The 19746-nt window shown below is 49.1% G+C and overlaps 1 protein-coding gene across 4 annotated transcripts; it reads left to right on the top strand.

Moving 5' to 3' along the window:
• The first annotated feature begins 306 nt into the window (after nucleotides 1–306).
• On the top strand, nucleotides 307–18912 carry MYO1A (myosin IA). 4 transcript variants are annotated; one of them, XM_042946925.1, is made up of 27 exons: nucleotides 307–433; nucleotides 563–678; nucleotides 949–1043; nucleotides 1236–1340; nucleotides 1539–1585; nucleotides 1721–1784; nucleotides 1989–2087; nucleotides 4389–4492; nucleotides 4607–4754; nucleotides 5359–5477; nucleotides 5556–5642; nucleotides 7430–7495; nucleotides 7654–7758; nucleotides 9708–9770; nucleotides 9967–10167; nucleotides 10336–10562; nucleotides 10901–11101; nucleotides 11361–11454; nucleotides 11945–12094; nucleotides 12407–12475; nucleotides 12895–12969; nucleotides 16210–16344; nucleotides 17046–17152; nucleotides 17522–17654; nucleotides 17771–17923; nucleotides 18101–18228; nucleotides 18524–18912. In XM_042946925.1, the coding sequence occupies exons 1-27, from the start codon at nucleotides 320–322 to the stop codon at nucleotides 18645–18647; spliced, it is 3129 nt and encodes a 1042-aa protein (XP_042802859.1). In that variant the 5' UTR covers nucleotides 307–319; the 3' UTR covers nucleotides 18648–18912. The 4 variants fall into 4 exon arrangements, with proteins under 4 accessions (XP_042802859.1, XP_042802857.1, XP_042802858.1 ...); XM_042946923.1 differs by having other exon boundaries at nucleotides 949–1340; XM_042946924.1 differs by having other exon boundaries at nucleotides 307–678.
• Nucleotides 18913–19746: the final 834 nt, after the last annotated feature.

Genomic DNA, 19746 nt, shown 5'->3' with positions numbered 1-19746 from the left:
CTTACCCTGGTCAAAGGCAGGTGGTCCTGTCCCACCCCTGCCCCACCCCCACCAGCCCTAACCCAGGGAGCAGAGGATTCTCCCCGCTGGGGAGAGTTTCTGCAGCCTCCCACAGTTAATTTTGACTAGTCCAGAGGACCCCTAGGTTGAGGATTCTCTCTAGGGCCCAGAGTTGGAGAAGGCTCTTTAAGTCCTTCTGCCCTCCTCACACACCCCTGCCCCCCCCCCCCCCCACACACACACAGTTACTGGCCCCTAAAGCAAAGCAGACTTCAGCAAACTGACCTCCTTACTCCCAGGATCAGCAGAACCTCTGGACATGACTCTCATGGAAGACTCTGTGGGAGTGGGGGACCTTGTGCTCCTGGAACCCCTGGAGGAGGAGCCTCTGCTCAAGAACCTCCAGCTGCGCTATGAAAACAAGGAGATTTATGTGAGTGCATATGCGTGCCCCCGGCTCTGGGTATGTGGTCAGAGAGTTCATGTGCTCCCACTCCCTTCTCCCCTCTCAGCCTCCCCTAACCCCACCGCTGCTCATTCTCTTTACCTTTTTTGGCTCCAGACCTACATTGGGAATGTGTTGATCTCTGTGAATCCCTACCAGCAGCTGCCCATCTATGGTCCAGAGTTCATTGCCAAATACCGGGACTATACCTTCTATGAGCTGAAGCCCCATATGTAAGTAAAGGAACTGAGGGAAGGCTGATAGGGCCCTAACTTCTGACAGTGAGACACCCTAATTTCCTCGATCCTTTCTCCTGAAGGAAGTTCTCCAGCTTCCCCTTCCCCACTGGCCCCAGGAAGACCCTTCCTAGGCCTATCACTTACCTCAGTCTAGTCCAAGTGAGGAGGGTGGATGACTCTGGAGGCTGGAGATTGAGTGGTTGAGTGGAAGGTAGTGTCTTGGATTAGCCCCACATCAGTCTTCACCTGCTTCCTCCTCCCAAGCTATGCTTTGGCAAATGTGGCATACCAGTCACTGAGGGACCGGGACCGAGACCAGTGTATCCTCATAACGGGCGAGAGCGGAGCCGGCAAGACTGGTGAGGTGCCTGGCTTGGGGAGGCTGTGCAGTCACTGCTGGAACCACCCCCTCATCTCTTTCCGAGCCAGACCTGGTCTTGCCCCACCCCAGAAATTCCTTCCCACTTTTTCTGATTCTGAGGGGTATGGTGCTGGAATGACGGGAGTTAAGGAGAGTGGTGGGGATCCATGTGAAGGTTTCTCTTGCACAGAGGCCAGTAAGCTGGTGATGTCTTATGTGGCGGCTGTCTGTGGGAAAGGGGAGCAGGTGAACTCTGTGAAGGAGCAACTGCTTCAGTCAAACCCGGTGCTGGAGGGTGAGTATCCCAGTCTCTGCCCTCTCCACCCTCCACCCTGCTGGCCCAGAGACAATCAGCCCTACACCCTCTTACCCTGTTCTTGTTCAGCTTGAAAACTCTGAGATTGGCCTGATGACTAGAAGACATCCTTCCTTCCCCTTCTCTCGAGCCCCTCTTCTTCCCTCAGTTACCTCACCTTCTCTCTCATCTCTGCAGCTTTTGGCAATGCTAAGACCATTCGCAACAACAACTCCTCTCGATTTGTGAGTGACCATCTCCCTGGCCTGGGAGGAGAGGGTGTGGGGGCTTTAGAAGGAGGAATGCAGCACAGACCCCTCCTGGGTGGGGTGGTGAGAAGACGAGGAAGCAAAATCTCTTTCTCTCTCTGGTCTCTGTAGGGAAAATACATGGATATTGAGTTTGACTTCAAAGGATCGCCCCTCGGTGGAGTCATCACAAACTGTACGTGTCTCCCCATTCTGCTTACCACCTCTTTCTTCTCCCCATCCCACAGTGTCTCTTTCTGGTGATTTGAAACCATAGGAAGGAATAGTAGGCTACCAGGAGGCTTCCCTACCAGTAGGAACACCAGCGAAGAGGGCAGGCTTAGAGGAAGCTGTGGAATTTCCCTGAGCTCTAGGACATTATTTTCTAATTCCCTGCCAGACCTACTTGAGAAATCCCGAGTGGTGAAGCAGCTCGAAGGAGAAAGGAACTTCCATATCTTCTATCAGCTACTGGCCGGAGCAGATGCACACCTGCTGGGTACGTGCCTGCCCAGACACATGGAAAAAGGTCCCCAACCTCCATTTAATCCCTAGAACCTTTGGGCCCCTCTGCACCCCTGCAGCCCTCTTTCCCTGAGCCCTCAGGCTCCTTCTTCCTGCATTCCTCACACTGAATTTCATCCACTCGTTGTTGGAAACAATCCCCTGACCTCTGTGTTCTCCTCTTTTTTCTGGGATTGTATTGCTAGGAATAAACCTTCTTGTCTCTTGACCTGCTCTTATTCCTCTGTCCTGCTTGGGTTCCTCTTTCCCCAGGCTGGCTTCAGAAATGGGACACTTATTTCCACCTACCATTCTTTCCTATCTTCAATTTAAGGGACTTAATCGCTAGCTCAGCAGAAAATCAGACAGGATATTTAAGTGTTAAAGAAATTTTGATGAGCAGTAGTTGAAGTTGTTCTGGGTCTACATCTGCCTCACCCAGCCCCTGTCCTTGATTTCTTCTTCTTAGATGGCTTCATGGAGGTTTCATGTATTTATTCATCAAATATCTCTTGAACACCTACTATTATTGAACGTTGTGCTAGCCTCTAGCGATGCAGAGTTGAATAAGATAACACGGCTCTTGTCCTCGAAGAACTTAAGGTCTTCTAGGGATGACAGATATGTTCAATAGGCCTGTGTGGGTGGCTGTAGGAGCAGAAGGCTTGGAGACCTCTGCCTTGTCCTGGGGAGCCCTGGGTGCTGGATGGGCCTGAGGTAGTTCTGGGTGGGCATCACTGCAGAGTCTGGTGGGACTTCGGGCCCTGCCAGAGTTTGCCTCCCAATGCCCCCTCTAGCTGTGAGCACTGTGGGTGTATGGCCCCCAAGGACCTGTCCTTTTGGTTCCTGGTTATTCTCTGCTGGATTTGTGCCTATCTCTTTTCCCCTCCTAGGGATCTCCATGGTTCAAGAGCCCCCACAGGTCTCATTATTCCTTCCTAGCTCAGTAGTCTTGGTTGTGCTCAATTTGTTTGAATCATAGGCACCAGAATCTTATTCTGTCTGACTGTTACCCATTGGCTTAAGCTAAGTCTGGACAGGGCCTCCCTGGTGTTATCATCCCAGGGCCTTTCTGACTCATTCTTTGTCCAGACGCCTTTCTTTAGCAGGTTCCTCTTTCAAAATCTGTGTCTCAGGGGAAGCTGTCATTAAACTCTAGTTTGAGGGACTTTCCCTGATTCTCAGATCATTTGAATAACAGATTATTGATATCCCTCAAGCTCCATGCTTAACCTACTTCTTCCCATCTCAGGTGAACAGCTTGGATCATAACCTTGACTCATTTATTAAAAAGAAAAAAGTTTATGTATGCCAAGCAGGCACACAGAAAACAAAGATGAAAAACACAGTCCCAGTGTGTTGTTCATTTGTGGGAGAGACAGAAAAAACAAAACCTAGCCCATGTGTTATGGACTGGGATAGAGATCCACCATGGGGGAACACAAGAGAGCCTTTTGGCTCAGCCCCACAATGTCTAAGGAAAGTTTCCAGGAGAGGGGTCAGGATTAGGGAACATAGTACCTGCAACTTTGTTGGTGCTTACTGAACAAATAATGAATGAGCCAACCCAGGCCTAGCGTGAGGTGTTGAGGCTCTGGGTGGGTGGGAGATATGTGGTCACCCGTCTTTCCTCTCTGAGCCACTGAGAACTGAGTAGGATGGAGGGTTGGCTTGTTTGTTTTTATTGTTGAGAACCCTGAGGATGGGAAGAAGAGCAGAATGAGTCTTTTCTTTCATCAAAGTTAGGAAAACCCCCAACAATTAAGAATACCCAAACTCTAAATACTGCTTGAAAATTTAGTCTATTATAATGGGAATTAATGATCCCAAAACAAAGGAGGCAGGGGACGAACCGAAAACAAAAATGGCTCCTTCGAATAAATGAGTAAACCAAGCTAGGGCAAGGGCTGTGAGAGTCAAGGCCGAAGGACTCCTGAGAGCCTGGGTACTAACCCTCCTCCCAAGCACTTTAACGTTTTCTAGTTGCCAAAGGATATAAAGTACATGATTAAATGCTAACTCCCCATGAAATCATTGCCTTCCACATTCAGCACAGGGATCCAAGCCTGCTTTATTTGATGGGAAAGGCCATTACAATTTACTGGTCATTTAAAAGTAGAATTTCTGTTGGATATAAGAATTAGAGGGAGGTTTATATTCTATGATGCATATAGACAAAAAACCTATCAAAATTCATTATAACTAGTTTGTGAATATAAAATGAAAGCACAGAGTTAGAGTTGGTGACTTTAAAAAGATTGAATGTTGAATCAGATTCCCATACTGACCCTTGCAGAGGCCCTGAAGCTCGAGCGGGACACAAGTCATTATGCCTATCTGAACCAGAAAGTGTCTAGAGTTGATGGCATGGACGATGCCTCCAACTTCAAGTCTGTACAGGTGGGTGCCCAGGGTGGGCCTTAGGCTATCCCCTGAGCCCAGGCTTTGGCTTTGAGAAGGGAGGCATTGAGCTGGCACCTCAGTTCAACTTCTCATTTCTGCTATCTCCTCCAGAATGCAATGACTGTGATTGGGTTCTCGGAGACAGAGATTCAACAGGTGCTAGAGGTGACGGCCCTGGTGCTGAAGCTGGGGAACGTGGAGCTAGCAGATGAGTCCCAGGCCAATGGGATATCAGCAAGTGGCATCCGTGATGAGAGAGGTCTGCACCGCCCTGCTGGTACCCTCTAAGCCGCTCCCTGAATCTCCTACTACAATTTCTGTTCATCCACCATCTGCTGAGTAACTGACTTCATTCCGATTCAGTCCCACTCAGCCATTCCTGAGTTCTACCCCAAACACACTCATTAAGAATTCCTAGTGAGGCATTTTGGAGTGAGGTTATGAAGTTAGACCTTGGTTCTGGCACATCTCTGAGTCTAAGTGGAGTCTTTGCAAAGAATTTCAGGAGATTCTCCTATTGAAGTAGATAATGCAGGGGCACTTGGGTGGGTCAGTCAGTTAAGTGTCTGACTCTTGATTTCAGCTCAGGTCTTGATGTCAGGGTTGTGAGTTCAAGCCCCACGTTGGGCTCCACTTTGGGTGTGAAGCCTACTCAAAAATAAAATAAAGTAGATAATGCATTTAAAGTGTCCGCAGCTCCCTCTCCTCTCCCCAGAGTTTCCTCTTGGGCCATGTTATGGATGGGCTGCAAGGATATCCCCAAGACCTTGGGAGACCAGTCTCCTAGCAGTGTCACTTCTCAGCCCTCCCTCCCTAGGAGATAGCTCTCTTTCAGGCCATGTTGTATTTCCTCATCACTCCAGGAGTCCAGGAGATTGGGGAAATGATAGGTTTGAATTCAGAGGAACTAGAGAAAGCTTTGTGCTCAAGGACCATGAAAACAGCCAAAGAGGAGGTGGTCACTACACTGAACTTCACCCAGGTAAGGGCCCTATGGGAGGGGGCTGATTTTGAGACTATTCTGTGGCTGCCATCCTAACCAGCTGGTTCTGCCCGACAGGCTCAGTATGCTCGGGATGCTCTGGCTAAGAACATCTATAGCCGCCTTTTCAACTGGATAGTGAATCGAATCAATGAGAGTATCAAGGTGAGAGATTGCTCTCCTCCCTCAACACTCTCCTGTCTGCCTCACTTTTCTTGTCCTGGTCACTATCCCTATACTTTGGGTTCTGAGATGAAGAGAGTAAGAAGGATGAAGGATAAGGTACAGTTCCTTCCAATAGTGTGTTGTTGTGGAAGCATCTCTGGTTTTTGAGTTTGACCGTCTGGATCCCCTGCTCACCAGCTGTGTGGCCTTTTAGTTTCACAGAGATTCTGAGCCTCAGTTTCCTAATTTGGAAAATTGGATGCTAATGCCTACCTCCTTCATAGTGAGGATCAGATAAAATTATGGACATGGTTACCACATAACCCAGAAATTCCACTCCAGATATAGATCCAAGAGAATTGAAAACAGATGTTCACGTAAAAACCTGTACCCAAATGTTCATAGAGGCATTACCCATAATAGCCAAAAAGTGGAAACAACTCAAATGTCCATCAGTTGATGAATGGGTAAATAAAATGTGGTGTATCCATACAATGGGATATAAATAAATAAATAGGCCATAAAAAGGAATGAAGTACTGATACATGCTCAACAGACAAATCGTGAAAACATTCAAGTGGAAGCAGCCAGACACAAAAGGTGATTCCATTTATATGAAATGTAATAGGCAAATCTATGGAGAGAGTGGTAGATTAATGGTTAGCAGGGGCTTGGAGTGGAGGGAGAGGGGAAGGTGGAATGACAGCTAATGGGTATGAGTACAAGATTTCTTTGGGGGATCATGAAAATGCTCTGGAATTAGGTAGTGGTGATGGTCATACACTTCTTTTTTTTTTTTTTTTAAGTTTATTTTGAGAGAGTGGGGGAGAAGCAGAGACAAAGAGGAAGAGAGAGAGAGAATCTTAAGCAGGGCCTGTGCTGTCGGCATAGAGCCTAATGCAGGGCTTGAACTCATGAACTGTGAGATCATGACCTGAGCTAAAACCAAGAGTTGGACACTTACCTGATTGAGCCACCTAGGCACCCCCATATGCATTTTGAACATACTGAAAAATCACTGAATTGTATACCTTTAAAGGGTAAATTTTATAGAATGTGAATTAGATAAAAATAGAGCTATTATTTAAAAAATTTTGTGCATGAGGGGTGCCTGGGTGGCTCAGTCGGTTAAGCATCCGACTTAGGCTCAGCTCATGATCTCATGGTTTGTGGGTTCGAGTCCCACGTCAGGCTCCGTGCTGTCAGCTCAGAGCCTGGAACCTGCTTCCGATTCTGTCACTCCCTCTTTCTCTGCCCCTCCCCCACTTGCAGTCTGCCTCTCTCTCTCAAAAAATAAATAAACGTTAAAAATTTTTTTTTTAATTTTGTACATGAAAATGCCTTCAATTCAGAAGCTATTATGGAAAGACAGCAGGGGAAAATGGGATTTAAAAACGCTTAGCCCCTTTGAAATTTGATCTGTCCATCTGTAAAATGAGAATTATCACACCATATAGGGTTATCATGAGGTTTAATGAAGTAAGAACATAGAATTTTTTCTAAATTGCTCTACAAATGTACGAGATGGTTATTTTCCTCAGAAGATTTTAAAGTCTTTTTACCTCGTCCCCTGGGAGCACCATCCTGGAATCTGCTTACATCTCCCTCCTCCTCTCCTCCCTCTGCTTGGCCCCTAGTGTGTAGAGGAGGAAGGAGAATAAAATCACAACTGGTCAAGCTCACCCGAGTTCTGTTTGCCCTCTGCTCCAATCACATCCGCCCCAGAAGGGCCTGGCCTGGTGTCCAGAGGGGGCCCGTCCTCAGATTTATCTTTCCCTCCTCTTCAGGTGGGCAGCGGGGAGAAAAAGAAGGTAATGGGGGTCCTGGATATCTACGGCTTTGAAATTTTAGAGGTGAGAGAGCTTCCCCCAACCGCAGCCACCCTGCATCCCTAGGGTTGGGGTGCAGAGGCTCAAAGGGAGGGGCTTGCGAGAGGGGAGGCGTGGGGCTGAGAGGGAGGAAGGGTCTTGGACTGAGCTGCTCTCTCTCTAACCTGGGTCCCCTCCTTCAGGACAATAGCTTTGAGCAGTTTGTGATCAACTACTGCAATGAGAAGCTGCAGCAGGTGTTTATCGAGATGACGCTGAAAGAGGAGCAAGAGGAATATAAGAGAGAGGTGCGCGGAGCCTTCCCCCCCAGCCCCTCTCCAAAGTGACGCTGGTGTGCGCGCCACGTCTGTCTTTCTCCTCAATCCCGGTTTCCTCTCACTCGTGCCCAGATGGGAACACAAAGGACAAAAATTCCCCTTTCACTGCTCAACAGTGCAGCATTACCAAGAAGCCCTAGTTTTTGCTCTCCACCCCCCAGTCCCCTGCTCCCACCCCAGGCCGTGCCAGCAAGGGGCAGACTGATGGAAGGCTGTGTGGGGGGAGTCCTCACGAGGGTGAAGTGACAGCTGTGCGTGGCCTGCGGCACACTGTGAGCCTGATTTAGAAGGGACATTTCTCCCAGGCTTGTCACCCCACCACATCCATTTTGGTGCTCTTCTCTGACACCTCACAATTCTTTGTCTCCTCGGGCCCTGGCTGATGTCACCATCTCCTCATGTAGCACCCTGATCCCAGACTTCCTCCCCAGAAGTTCCCCATGGCTCAACATTTCCACACTCCTTCCCCTGTTCAGCAAGAAGGCTTGCTTTCTATGGCTAGGTGTTAGAAAAGCTATCTGATTGAGCTAATTCCCCCCAAAGTGTGAATGGCTGAGAGTCTCACTCATCAAAACGCTGCCAGGGATGCTGCCTGTGAGCCCTTGGGAATCTGCTGCAGCAGAATTTCAGACAATGTGGTCACAATGTGTGGGAAAGGTTTTTTTTTAAGTTGTTTTTCATGTTTTTATCTTAAAATTTTAAATGATCAACTAGAGAATACATTCCCATGCCTCAAAATTCAAAAAGCTTAAAAAGGCATATAAAGAAAGGGCTCTCTCCCAGCCCATCCCCAGCCTCTTAGTTCTCCAACCATCTAGAGGCAACTAAAGTGGCCCTCTTTTCAGAGGTCTTTTATGTGTAATCAGGCAAATGTAGAAGTTTATTTTCCCACAGAATTTTTTTTCAAATGGCAGTGAATATGCTCTGCTCTACCCCTTGCTTTCATCAATTAATGAGATCTTTCCATATCGTATATAAAGATGCATCTTTACAGCTACACAGGGTTGTAAGGATATCATACTTCATTTAACTAGTTGGGGAAAGTATTTTGGGGATGAAATGGGAAGGCAACTACTTAATTCCACTCTACATTCCCTAAAGATCTGTGAGGGGGTGGGAGAGTATTCCCCAGCCACACCCCCACACCTGGGAATGGTCTGAGTCTGGGAGGGCTGGCCCTTGGGTGGGATCAGAAGCTATCCTGTCTGTGGCTACCCCTAAGTGGGGAACGATTGTCTTTGGGTCTACTTCTGTACCATTCTTGCTTAAAACAAAAACAAAAACAAAAACTATACAGTCCCAAAGTATCAGGTAGATTAGTAGTTCTTAAAGTGTGGTCCTGGGCCAGCAGCATCCCTGGAAAGGTGTTAGAAAGGCAGATTCCTAGGCTCTATCCCAGACATGCTGAATCAGAAACCCTGGGGATGGGGCCCAGCAGTCTGTTTTTACAAGCCCTCTAGCTGACTGCCATGCAAGTTTGAAAAGCACTGATGTAGGTCTTTGAAGATGTATCAAGTTAGGTTTGTTGCTTGATGAAATTCACTCATGTGCTTTGGTTTTATTGGTCATTGCCAGAACAGTGTGGCCTTTGCTCTTGCACACGCTCAAGGATCCTTCCTCACTCCACAGTGGGGCAATCCCTACCCCAATCTTCACCCCACACCACCTACAGGGCTCTCTTCAGCATCTCCCCCTCTCTCACAGCTGCTCTGGGTCCTTTCACATGTCTCCCACCCCACAAATTCTCCATCAACCTGGAGGGATGGGAACCTAAACAGAAGCCACACCAAGGACCCCTCTTAATTATAGGGCTTTCTGAGTCCTTCATGGGTTGGGTGAGAGGGAGCCTGAGTCTGGTGAGGTCTTTGGAGACTTGTCTTGGACCTGCTCTTGTAACCTGTCATGCCTCTTCTTGCCAGGGCATACCATGGACAAAGGTGGACTACTTTGATAATGGCATTATCTGTAACCTCATTGAGCATGTGAGTTATCTTTATGTTATCTCTGAGACCTCCTCTTCCAGACTGCCTGAATATCCTTGTCCTTCCCCCTCCCCTTGCCCCACTTGGTAAGGATGGTGAAGTGGGCAAAGGATGAAGGGGCAGAGGGACAGCAGTGAGGATGTGGACATCTTGGAGGATCAGGTCTAAGTTGGGCTGATCTTGTTCCCCTGACCAGAATCAGCAAGGCATCCTGGCCATGCTAGATGAGGAGTGCCTACGGCCTGGGGTGGTCAGTGACTCCACCTTCCTAGTGAAGCTGAACCAGGTCTTCTCCAAGCATGGTTACTATGAGAGCAAAGTCACCCAGAATGCCCAGCGCCAGTATGACCACACCATGGGCCTCAGCTGCTTTCGCATCTGCCACTATGCGGGCAAGGTGACATGGCAGGGCTGGAGGGTAGAAATGGGCCTGGGCATGGGTGGAAGGCAATGGGAGAGGACCTGCGGGGAGATGAGATCTGGGAATACTTCACAATGAGATTGGGAGTGCCAAGTGCTGGGACAAGGTCATGGACCCTCCAGACCCATAGCTATTCCTCTACAGGTGACTTACAACGTGAACAGCTTCATTGATAAGAACAATGACCTACTCTTCCGGGACTTGTCCCAGGCCATGTGGAAGGCCCAGCACCCCCTCCTTCAGTCCTTGTTCCCTGAAGGAGTTCCCACACAAACATCTCTCAAGCGCCCCCCAACTGCTGGAGCCCAATTCAAGAGTTCTGTGGCCATACTCATGAAGAACTTATATTCCAAAAACCCCAACTACATCAGGTGACATGCTGGGTACATGGGGAAATGCAGCATATGTGATGGCAGATGCAGGGTCCAGCACTATAGAACCTGTCCATTGTTGGGGGGAGGGTGTCTCTGGAATAAGAGTATCAGAAGGCCCTTCCCTCATAAAAAATGAGGAACTGAGAATCCTGTGGCAGGGAGAGCATCAGACTTTAGTAGGAACCACGCTATAGTGAGTGAAGCTGGGAGGGCCAGTGTGTTCACTTCCTCTGAAAATAACCCTCCAGAATAGGGTTATAGAGACCAGGATGGGTCACACTTGCAAAGGTGAAGCTCCTCATGCCTGTGCCTTGCACCTGTCCCCCCACCCCAAGGTGTATAAAGCCCAATGAGCATCAGCAGCGAGGTCAGTTCTCGTCAGAGCTGGTGGCTGTCCAGACTCGGTACCTGGGACTGCTAGAGAACGTGCGGGTGCGTCGGGCGGGCTATGCCTACCGCCAGAGGTATGGGCCCTTCCTGGAAAGGTACCGATTGTTGGGGCGGAGCACGTGGCCTCGCTGGAATGGGGGAGACAGGTAAGACTCCTGGGGGAGATGGGGGAGCAGGGAAGGGCAGTGCAGGGAACATCTGGGTGGTGGGGAGAACAGACAGTGCCATGTAAATTGCCAAAACTCCATGAATGGATACTTGGGGAAATGAACTGATCACTTTGCAGAGGCTCTGAAGTCTGTTCAAGCCCTGAACTCCTCTCCTGGGTATAAGAGGTTGGGGAAAGGTGAAAGAGGATCCTTCTCTGGGATGCCCCTTGGTAGCTTTTCCCATCTGCTCCTGTAGGGAGGGAGTTGAGAAGGTCCTGGGGGAGCTGAGCTTGTCCTCAGAGGAGCTGGCCTTTGGGAAGACGAAGATCTTCATCAGGAGCCCTAAGACTGTGAGTTGGAGGGTGCACTTGTGTTTGGTTGGGGTAGGAGGCAGAAGAGTTGGAGGGTCCATGAGTGAGAGGCTGGGGCGGAGGGGAGCATCTATAACTTGGGATGGATGGTGGGTGAGGAAGTCTGCTTTCTGCAGGGACTTTGTCCCTGGAAACTGAATCCTTGGGCTCCTACCCCACCCTGCTTGCATGGCCCACTCTGAGTGCCTCTACCTGTAGCAGAACTCCTGAAGATCAAGGTGATGTGCCACTCATGTCTAAATTTCCAGACCTCGCATGTGCCTCTGACAGAGTTAGAATTCAGTAGGTTTCTGTTAAGGTGAATAACACTTAACAGAATAATAATGAGTGAGCGAATAAACGAATGCACTAAGAAGTCAATGGAATGAATAAAACACTGGCTGGGAAGCCCCTGGCACCTGGGCTCCAGGAGGAGAGAGTGCTATTCCCCTAGGCCAGCCTTTCCGCCCCACCTTCCACCTCTCCACAGCTGTTCTACCTGGAAGAGAAGCGGCACCTGAGACTGCAGCAGCTGGCCACGCTCATTCAGAAGATCTACCGGGGCTGGCGCTGCCGCACCCACTACCAGCTGATGCGCAAGAGTCAGATCCTCATTTCCTCCTGGTTTCGAGGCAACATGGTATCAGTTGCCCCCTAAAGTCCCATCCCTCTCACTCCAATAAAAGAGTCGGGGGCGTCTGGGTGGCACAGTCGGTTAAGCATCCAACTCTTGATTTTGGCTCAAGTCATGATCTCCTGGTTTGTGAGATCAAGCCCTACGTTGGGCTCTGTGCTAACAGTGTGGAGTCTGCTTGGGATTCTCTCTCTCTGTCTCCGTCTCTGTCTCTCAAAATAAATAAACATTTAAAAAAGAGAGAGGGAGAGAGTGGGAAGTAGGAGAGGTGGTTCAGGGGATGGAGTTTTTTCTAGCAGGCCTATTGTTTTTCTGCAGCAAAGGAAACGCTATGCGAAGATGAAGGCATCAGTGGTGCTGATCCAGGCTTTTGTGAGAGGGTGGAAGGTAATGCGGAAGGGGAGAGGGATTTCCTCCGCACACATGGGTTCTTCCCCCACATGGTTTCTCCTGGATTGTGCCAGCTGCTGGGAGGAAAGAGTAGCAGAAAGCAAGTTCTGCCCACACCCAGGGCATACCTCTGTGTGATGGCATGCCTGCATCTGGGTGTGTGTCTGGGAGTGTGTGTGGGTGCGTACTGGGGAGATGTGTGTATACACCTGGGTGTGTCCCTGACTTGGCTTTGAGTGCCTTCCTCATTGCCAGCTTGTCTGCCTTTACTTTCTCCCTCCAGTAGAGTCTCGGCACTTTATCTAACTGTGCTCTTCGTATGGTTGGAAAACAGTAGAACCTCTTCAAGATCTGTCTCCTTATCTTCTAGGTCTGTCTATTTTTACTTTGGCTCCTTTCTCATGTATCCCTTCTAGGCCCGCAAGGATTATCGAAAATACTTCCGGTCGGGGGCTGCCCTCACCTTGGCAGATTTCATCTATAAGAGCATAGTAAGTGGTGGGGGTTGAGGGTGGAAGGTGGAGGGGAGGTTGTGGAGGGAGGGTCAGGTTTGGAAAAGGAAGATGAGGGGTTTGAGAAGAGGTGATCAAAGCTTTCCCTGGAAGGGCTTCTTTGATCTGCATGTACTTAATTATTAAGTCCTAGGGTAAGAAGGAATGGGGCTTTGGTGCCTCGGGGCCCAGGGGCAGAATCAGAGTGCACTCCGGAAGGAGTGGACACTGTGGGCAACCTTGGGGCAGGAAGGGGTCCCAGCACACCCACTGACTGGTCCATGATGAATAGGCCCGAGAAGAGACAGGCTGAATGGCTAACAACAGTTTGAAGAGACTGAGTCTCATGGAAGAGCAGAGTGAGGACATAGGGTTACCTAACTCAACCTTCCGAGATCCATTTTACGGTAGGGGTGAAAGTGGAGGGATTGTATCTTTCTTTCGGCTCTTCTGAAGCTATAGCAACCAAATCCACAATGAAATCTCAGGAAAGATCTTAATTCTGGAGGACTTGGGACTTTTTTTTTTTTTTTTGAACTTTTATTTATCATTTTCGAGAGACAGAAAGAGACAGAGCACAAGCAGGGAATGGGCAGAGAGAGAGGGAGACACAGAATCAGAAGCAGGCTCCAGGCTCTATCAGCACAGAGCCCAACACAGAGCTCAAACCCATGGAATGTGAGACCATGACCTGAGTTGAAGTCGGACACTTAACTGACTGAGACACCCAGGTGATCTGACCCCAGAGTTTTAATGCCTGCCGAAGACTGCTTCCCCACACTGTCCCCCCACTCCCCCTAGAGACCTACTGGGGCAGGAGGGCTATATAGGGAAAGGAAAGACTTTCTAGATCTAGAAAAAACAAACAATTAAGAAAAAAAAACCTTCAGAGTTTCAACATCAGTTAGCACATGAGGGATTGGAGGAAATGCTTAGGAATGTTTATTGAATTAAATCAAACTAGACCTGACCAAGGCCTGGGGACTTAAACTAAGGTGTGAGGTGATTAGACCAAGCCTGCAAGATCTTTGTAGCAGAGGAATCAAGGAGCTTGGATAGTTCCTGGAGAATTATAGCAATATACTGCATACCCTCCCTTTTCCCATTTTAATTTTTTTAACCTAATGTCTTAGTAAGAAGTTTTCATAAAAATTCCAAAAACTTGGGGGCGCATGGGTGGCTCAGTCAGTTAAGTGTCCAACTCTTGTTTTTGGCTTAGGTCATGATCTCACAGTTTGTGAGTTCGAGCCCCACATCAGGCTCCATGCTGACAGTGCTAAGCCTGCTTGGAATTCTCTCTCTCTCCCTCTCTGCTCCTCCCCACTTGCTCTCTCTCTCTCTCTCTCAAAAATAAATAAACTTAAAAAAAAATCCAAAACTTGGAAGTACTCAAGATCAAGCTATTTTCAATAATTCTACCCCACAAACAAACAGGGTGCTGGGTGTTCCCTGGGATATAAAGACTGGAGAGTCCTTATTCTAGATTGGGGGAGACTAAACAGATGCCATGGGTGATACTTGATCCGATCCTGGAACAGGAAGAATAAGAACAAAGCTACAAAGGGCATTTTTAGAAGTTTATAAAGGACATTAGGAGAAATTTGAGCATGCATTGCTGTTGGATGAGTGTATCCAATTAATGTTTGTCTTCTTAGGTATGGAGGTGGAATTATGATTTGTGTAGGAGAATGTCCTGGTTCTTGGGAGATGCGTGCTTAAGTTTTAGGGAAAATGCCATGATTTCTCTAACCTACTTTAGGATGATATGGTAGCAAAGATTTATATATGTGTGAGTGTGTGTATGTATTTATTTATGCCCATTTGTATACATGTGTGCATGTGTTAGAAAGCCTGCAAATATGGCCAATTGTTAACATTATCAGTTGGTGGATTTAGGTGAGGAATATGTGGCATGCAGATATTTACTGTAATGTTTCTTCAACTTTTATGTAAGTTTAAAAACTTTCAAAATAAGACAGTAAGTTATATGAAATAAAAAAGAATGTAAGGCAGATTATGTCACTCTTCCCCTTAAAATCCTCTAATGGCATTCCATTTCACTCCCAATAAAAGCCAGTGTTCTTACCTCAGCCTACAAGGCCCTTCATGGCTGTACTTGACCAACCAATCCTCTGATCTTCTTTCTTCTTGCTTGATTTAATCCAGTCTCACTTTCTTTTCGTTTCTGGGATATGCTACTGCTCATTTCTGGTCTCAGGGCTAGCTTTTTTGCATCATAGCGTATATAATTATCTGACCTTACATATATGTTTGTTTGCTGTGGGCTTCTTCCCTACCCCCGGTAGAATATAAGCTCAGTGAGAATAGAGACTTTGTTTGCTCTGTTCACTGCTGTGTATCCATACCTAGAACAGTGCCAGGCACAGAGCAGACACTCAATAAATGTTGTTGAATGGCAGGGGGAAAAACAACAACAACAACAAGAACTCAGCTTGGGATCCAGACTCCCAAGGACTCATTGTCTAGAAGAGGGAAAAGATTTCCACACAGATAATAGTAGTACAAACACAGAAGTATAGACAAAGTGCTGTGGGGCTTCAAAGAAAGGAGAGGCAGCCCTGGCCCAGGGAATCAGGGAGGGCTTCGAGCTGTGTCTGAAAGGATAGGTAGAATCTAGATGGGCAGAGCTGAGTTGAGAGCAGGATGGGCTGAGGCACCGAGTGATCACGCCTGGGCTAGGCAGAGGGCTTGATGAGGAACACTACCTGAGAGGTGTGCTGGGATCATGCAGGGGATCCTGGGGCATGAGATTGGGCCCTAAATAGAAGACTTTGAATGCCAGGTTGAGGCATTGGGCTTGACCGATCAGGGAGCGGGGGAGGTTTGGTACCTGTCCTATAGCCAATGCAGACAGTGGCAGCCAGCTGTAGGCAGCTATGAACTGAGACAATAGGAAGTCACAGGAGCAAAATACTGAGGCCAGTTTTCATCTTGGTTGCTCTCACCTCACTACCCTGGGCAGCAGGTCTCTGCTTGGAACTAACCCTTCCCTCCCTCCCTCCCAGTCTCCTGTTCACGCTCTCACTGCCCAGCCTCCAGTGAGCACTGTACCCACAAGAGATCCAGGAGGTGACTCCCTTCTGACTCCTCGCTCTACTTGTTGCTTCTTACTCTGGGTGGCCTCCCTCCTTTCAGGTGGCAGGTCCTGGATGAGAGTTTGCCTGTTGGGAGGTCTGTCTTCTCATCGGTCCACTCCCAATCCCCCTGCTTCCAATCTAGACACAGAAGTTCCTGCTGGGGCTGAGGAACAATTTGCCGTCTACCAACATCCTGGACAGAACGTGGCCAGCGGCCCCTTACAGATGCTTCAACACAGCGAACCAGGAGCTACAGCAGCTCTTCTACCGCTGGAAGGTGAGTGGGGCCCAGCACGACTCCTCTCATTTGTCTTTTTTTCCTCCTCCCTCTGATTTTCATCTTCTGCCTCCTTCTTCCACTTTTTTTTTTTCATGGTGAAAACAACATACATCACAAAGTTGGACATTTTAACCATTTGTAAGTCCAGTGGCATAAAGCACGTTCACACTGTTGCGCAGCCGTCACCAGCATCCGTCTCTGTATTTCTTTTTTATCAGCCCAAACTGCAATCCTGTACACATTAAGCAGTAACTCCCCATTCCCCGCTCCTGTAGCCCCTGGGACTTATAATCGACTTTCTCTGTGAATTTGACTGTTCTCGGTACCTCATGGAAGTAGAATCATACATTTGTCCTTTTCTATCTGGCTTATTTCACTCAGCACAGTGTGCTTCCATTCAGGAACTATGTACTGAGCACCTGTCTAGAGTAGGCCTTGCGCTGTGTGCTGGCATATAGCCCTCCTCCTGGGGCTGACACATTTGACTGTTTCCATCTCCCTCTCCCAGAGTCCCTTTGAGGGGGGGCGGTGCTCCTCCAGCAGCTGCCCTCTCTGAAGTGCCTAGAGCCTATTCTATTCCCTGTCTCTCCTCTTCTCCAGCCCCTGCCCTCCTTCCACCTCTCAGTGTTCTCCCAAACCCCCACCCCAGGCCTGCCCTCTGCCTCCACGAGCTTAGCCCCTGCTCCTCCCTCTCACAGTGCAAGAGATTCCGGGATCGACTGTCCCCAAAGCAGGTAGAGATCCTGAAGGAGAAGCTCTGTGCCAGCGAACTGTTCAAGGGCAAGAAGGCTTCCTACCCCCAGAGGTGAGGGCCCCGCAGACCCTGCACAGTCAGTTTCATCCAGAGCAAAGAGAGGATCCCCCAGGTGGGATAGGGCAGTGGTCCCCAAACTAGTGTGCATCAGCACCACTTGGCAGGCTTGATAACACCCAGATTGCTGCACCACCCCCCGCCCAGGGTTTCTGATTCAGCAGATCTGGGGCTGGGGCCCAATAATTTGCCTTTCTAACAAGTTCTCAGGGGATGCTGATGTTGGTCCTGGACCATGCTGAGATAGAGGATATGGTGGAGCATGGGGGAAGGGACATGGGAACTCACTGTGGGGAGGCTCAGGGCCTTGGGGGTCAGCGGTGAGGAACTTGTCTCCACCACATACCTCCTGTGTGTCCTCAGTGTCCCCATTCCATTCTGCGGTGACTACCTTGGGCTACAAGGGAACCCCAAGCTGCAGAAGCTGAAGGGCGGGGAGGAAGGGCCTGTTCTGATGGCAGACACTGTGAAGAAGGTCAATCGTGGCAATGGCAAGGTGAATGCCTGCACCCTGGACTTCTGCCCACGGCCTGATCCAGAGCCTTGGGACCGGTAGCTGGAAGGGTGGGGTTAATCCTCGCCTTTCCTCACACTTTCCTTTTCCGTCCTTAGACTTCCTCTCGAATTCTTCTCTTGACCAAGGGGCATGTGATTCTCATAGACACCAAGAAGTCCCAGGCCAAAACCGTCATTGGACTAGATAGTGTGGCCGAGGTGTCAGTCACCAGCTTCAAGGATGGGCTTTTCAGCTTGCATCTGAATGAGGTATCAGAGCTCTGTGGGTGCAGTACCTCATGCTGGAGAAGGTGGTGGGCATCATGGGGCTGGGGTGGGCTGGAGGTGATGAGGACCAGACCTCTCACTCTGGGCCTTCAGTGCCTCTCAGGCTGCTCCTGCAGAGGGAAAAATGAATCCCTTCCCCACTTTTTCCCCCTTCCTAAGATATCATCAGTGGGCTCCAGGGGGGACTTCCTGCTGGTCAGCGAACATGTGATTGAACTGCTAACCAAAATGTACCAGGCTGTGCTGGATGCCACACAGAGGCAGCTTCTAATCTCCGTGACTGAGAAGTAAGGCCGTGAGCTGGGGGTGAGGGCCAGCCTGGGGGCAGATGACCAAGCTGTTGGTCATTGTGACCGGGAAAATTCATGTAGTCAGAAAGTTAAGCATATTCTGTCAAGGCAAGGTTTGGAGGTGTTTCTTAGTCTCCCCACTCAGGTTCTCTGGGGCCCTGAGTCTTCTGACACGAGGGGAGGAGAGATGTACTTCCTTTAAGAAGGAGAATGGAAACCATCATGAAAATATGGGAGTAGAGATGAGAGGATGAGGGTACCAGCTTTACCCCTCTGTCTGTTTCCCCTCCAGGTTCTCAGTGAGGTTCAAGGAGAGTAGTGTGGCTGTCAAGGTCATCCAGGGTCCTGAGGGTGATAGGAACGGCAAGCTAAAATGCAAGAAGAAAGGGAGTCGTTGCCTGGAAGTGACTGTATAGTGAAGAGGTGGGGGCCTGATGCAGAGACAGCAGCTTCTCTGGACCCGCGCCAACCCCACCCACCCATGTTTGCAGGAGGATCTGATCGTGGTGTGGGGCTCAGAGATTGAGGAGCCCTTGAAGAGGACCTTTCTTCTCCCAAACTCTTCTAGGCCCCTCTCCCTTAGAACTTATCCTCCCACCCTCAGCTGCTTTGCCCACTAATAAAACAAGTGACTTCCCAAATATTTGCTCAGTGTGGGTGAGTCCCTGATCACCCACCTTCACAGTGCTTGTACTTTGACTACCCCACCCCCTTTCTCCTCCTCAGGTTCCTTGGAGCCAGCAAATGCAGATAATAAGAATGGAAAAGAAGGGAAATTGTCTCCGGGCTCCTTGACCGGCTGAGCTCTGGCGGAGTTTGGAGACACTGGGGTGGGGGTGGGGCAGCCAGCGATGGGGCTCAGGTCGCAGGTGGCCAGTGGGCTGATTCATTAAGTGTGTCCCTGGAGGGAAGAAGTGAGGATCCCTGTCTTGGTGGAAACTAGGATCCTTTGGAGATTTAGCCTAAAAAGAGGCCCCGGGCTGGAGGGCTCACGTGAGCTGAAGAAGCTGGGGAATGCAGCGTCCCCTGCACCCAGGAGCTCCATTGCCCCCTCCATCCCCAAGCTCATCGCTGGGCTTTGTCACATCTGCCCCCCCAACACCCCCTTCCTTTCCATACACCAGAGATGCCAGGCTGCTCCTGCCAACAGTTATCTTGCTAATCACTGTCCCACAGCTGGGGCCTGCAGCTGGTGGCATTTGACAGGGGGAGGCTCCCTGACCCAGACTCCCCCACCCCTATGACTGACCCTCTCCCCCTTGTCTTCATTTATTTTCCCTGTGTCATCACCATTATTTTCTTTTTCGATTTTCAACTGTCTCACACCATCTCGTTGTTCCCATTTCTGTGGACTCTAATATTAATACATAATATTTTGTATAATGCTTTAAATATCTCCCCTCTCCCTTTATATCTGTTTCCTCATAGACTGTGTTGTCTCAGCCTCACCCATCCCGGTCTCTACCTTAAGGGAAAAAGGAGCTCCTATGTTTGCAGTAAAACGTAGATATGTGC

This window comes from Panthera leo, chromosome B4 (genome assembly GCF_018350215.1).
Source record: "Panthera leo isolate Ple1 chromosome B4, P.leo_Ple1_pat1.1, whole genome shotgun sequence".
In the NCBI taxonomy this organism is placed as follows: domain Eukaryota; kingdom Metazoa; phylum Chordata; class Mammalia; order Carnivora; family Felidae; genus Panthera; species Panthera leo.
This window is presented reverse-complemented; position numbering and strand designations above follow the sequence as displayed.

Excerpts from the sequence above, each read along its gene's own strand:
- MYO1A (XM_042946922.1), top strand. The coding sequence starts at position 320 with ATGACTCTCATGGAAGACTCTGTGGGAGTGGGGGACCTTGTGCTCCTG. Across the intron at positions 12,095-12,406 it reads CCTGGTTTCGAGGCAACATG|CAAAGGAAACGCTATGCGAA; the intron begins GTATCAGTTGCC and ends GTTTTTCTGCAG. Across the intron at positions 16,345-17,045 it reads AGCTCTTCTACCGCTGGAAG|TGCAAGAGATTCCGGGATCG; the intron begins GTGAGTGGGGCC and ends TCCCTCTCACAG.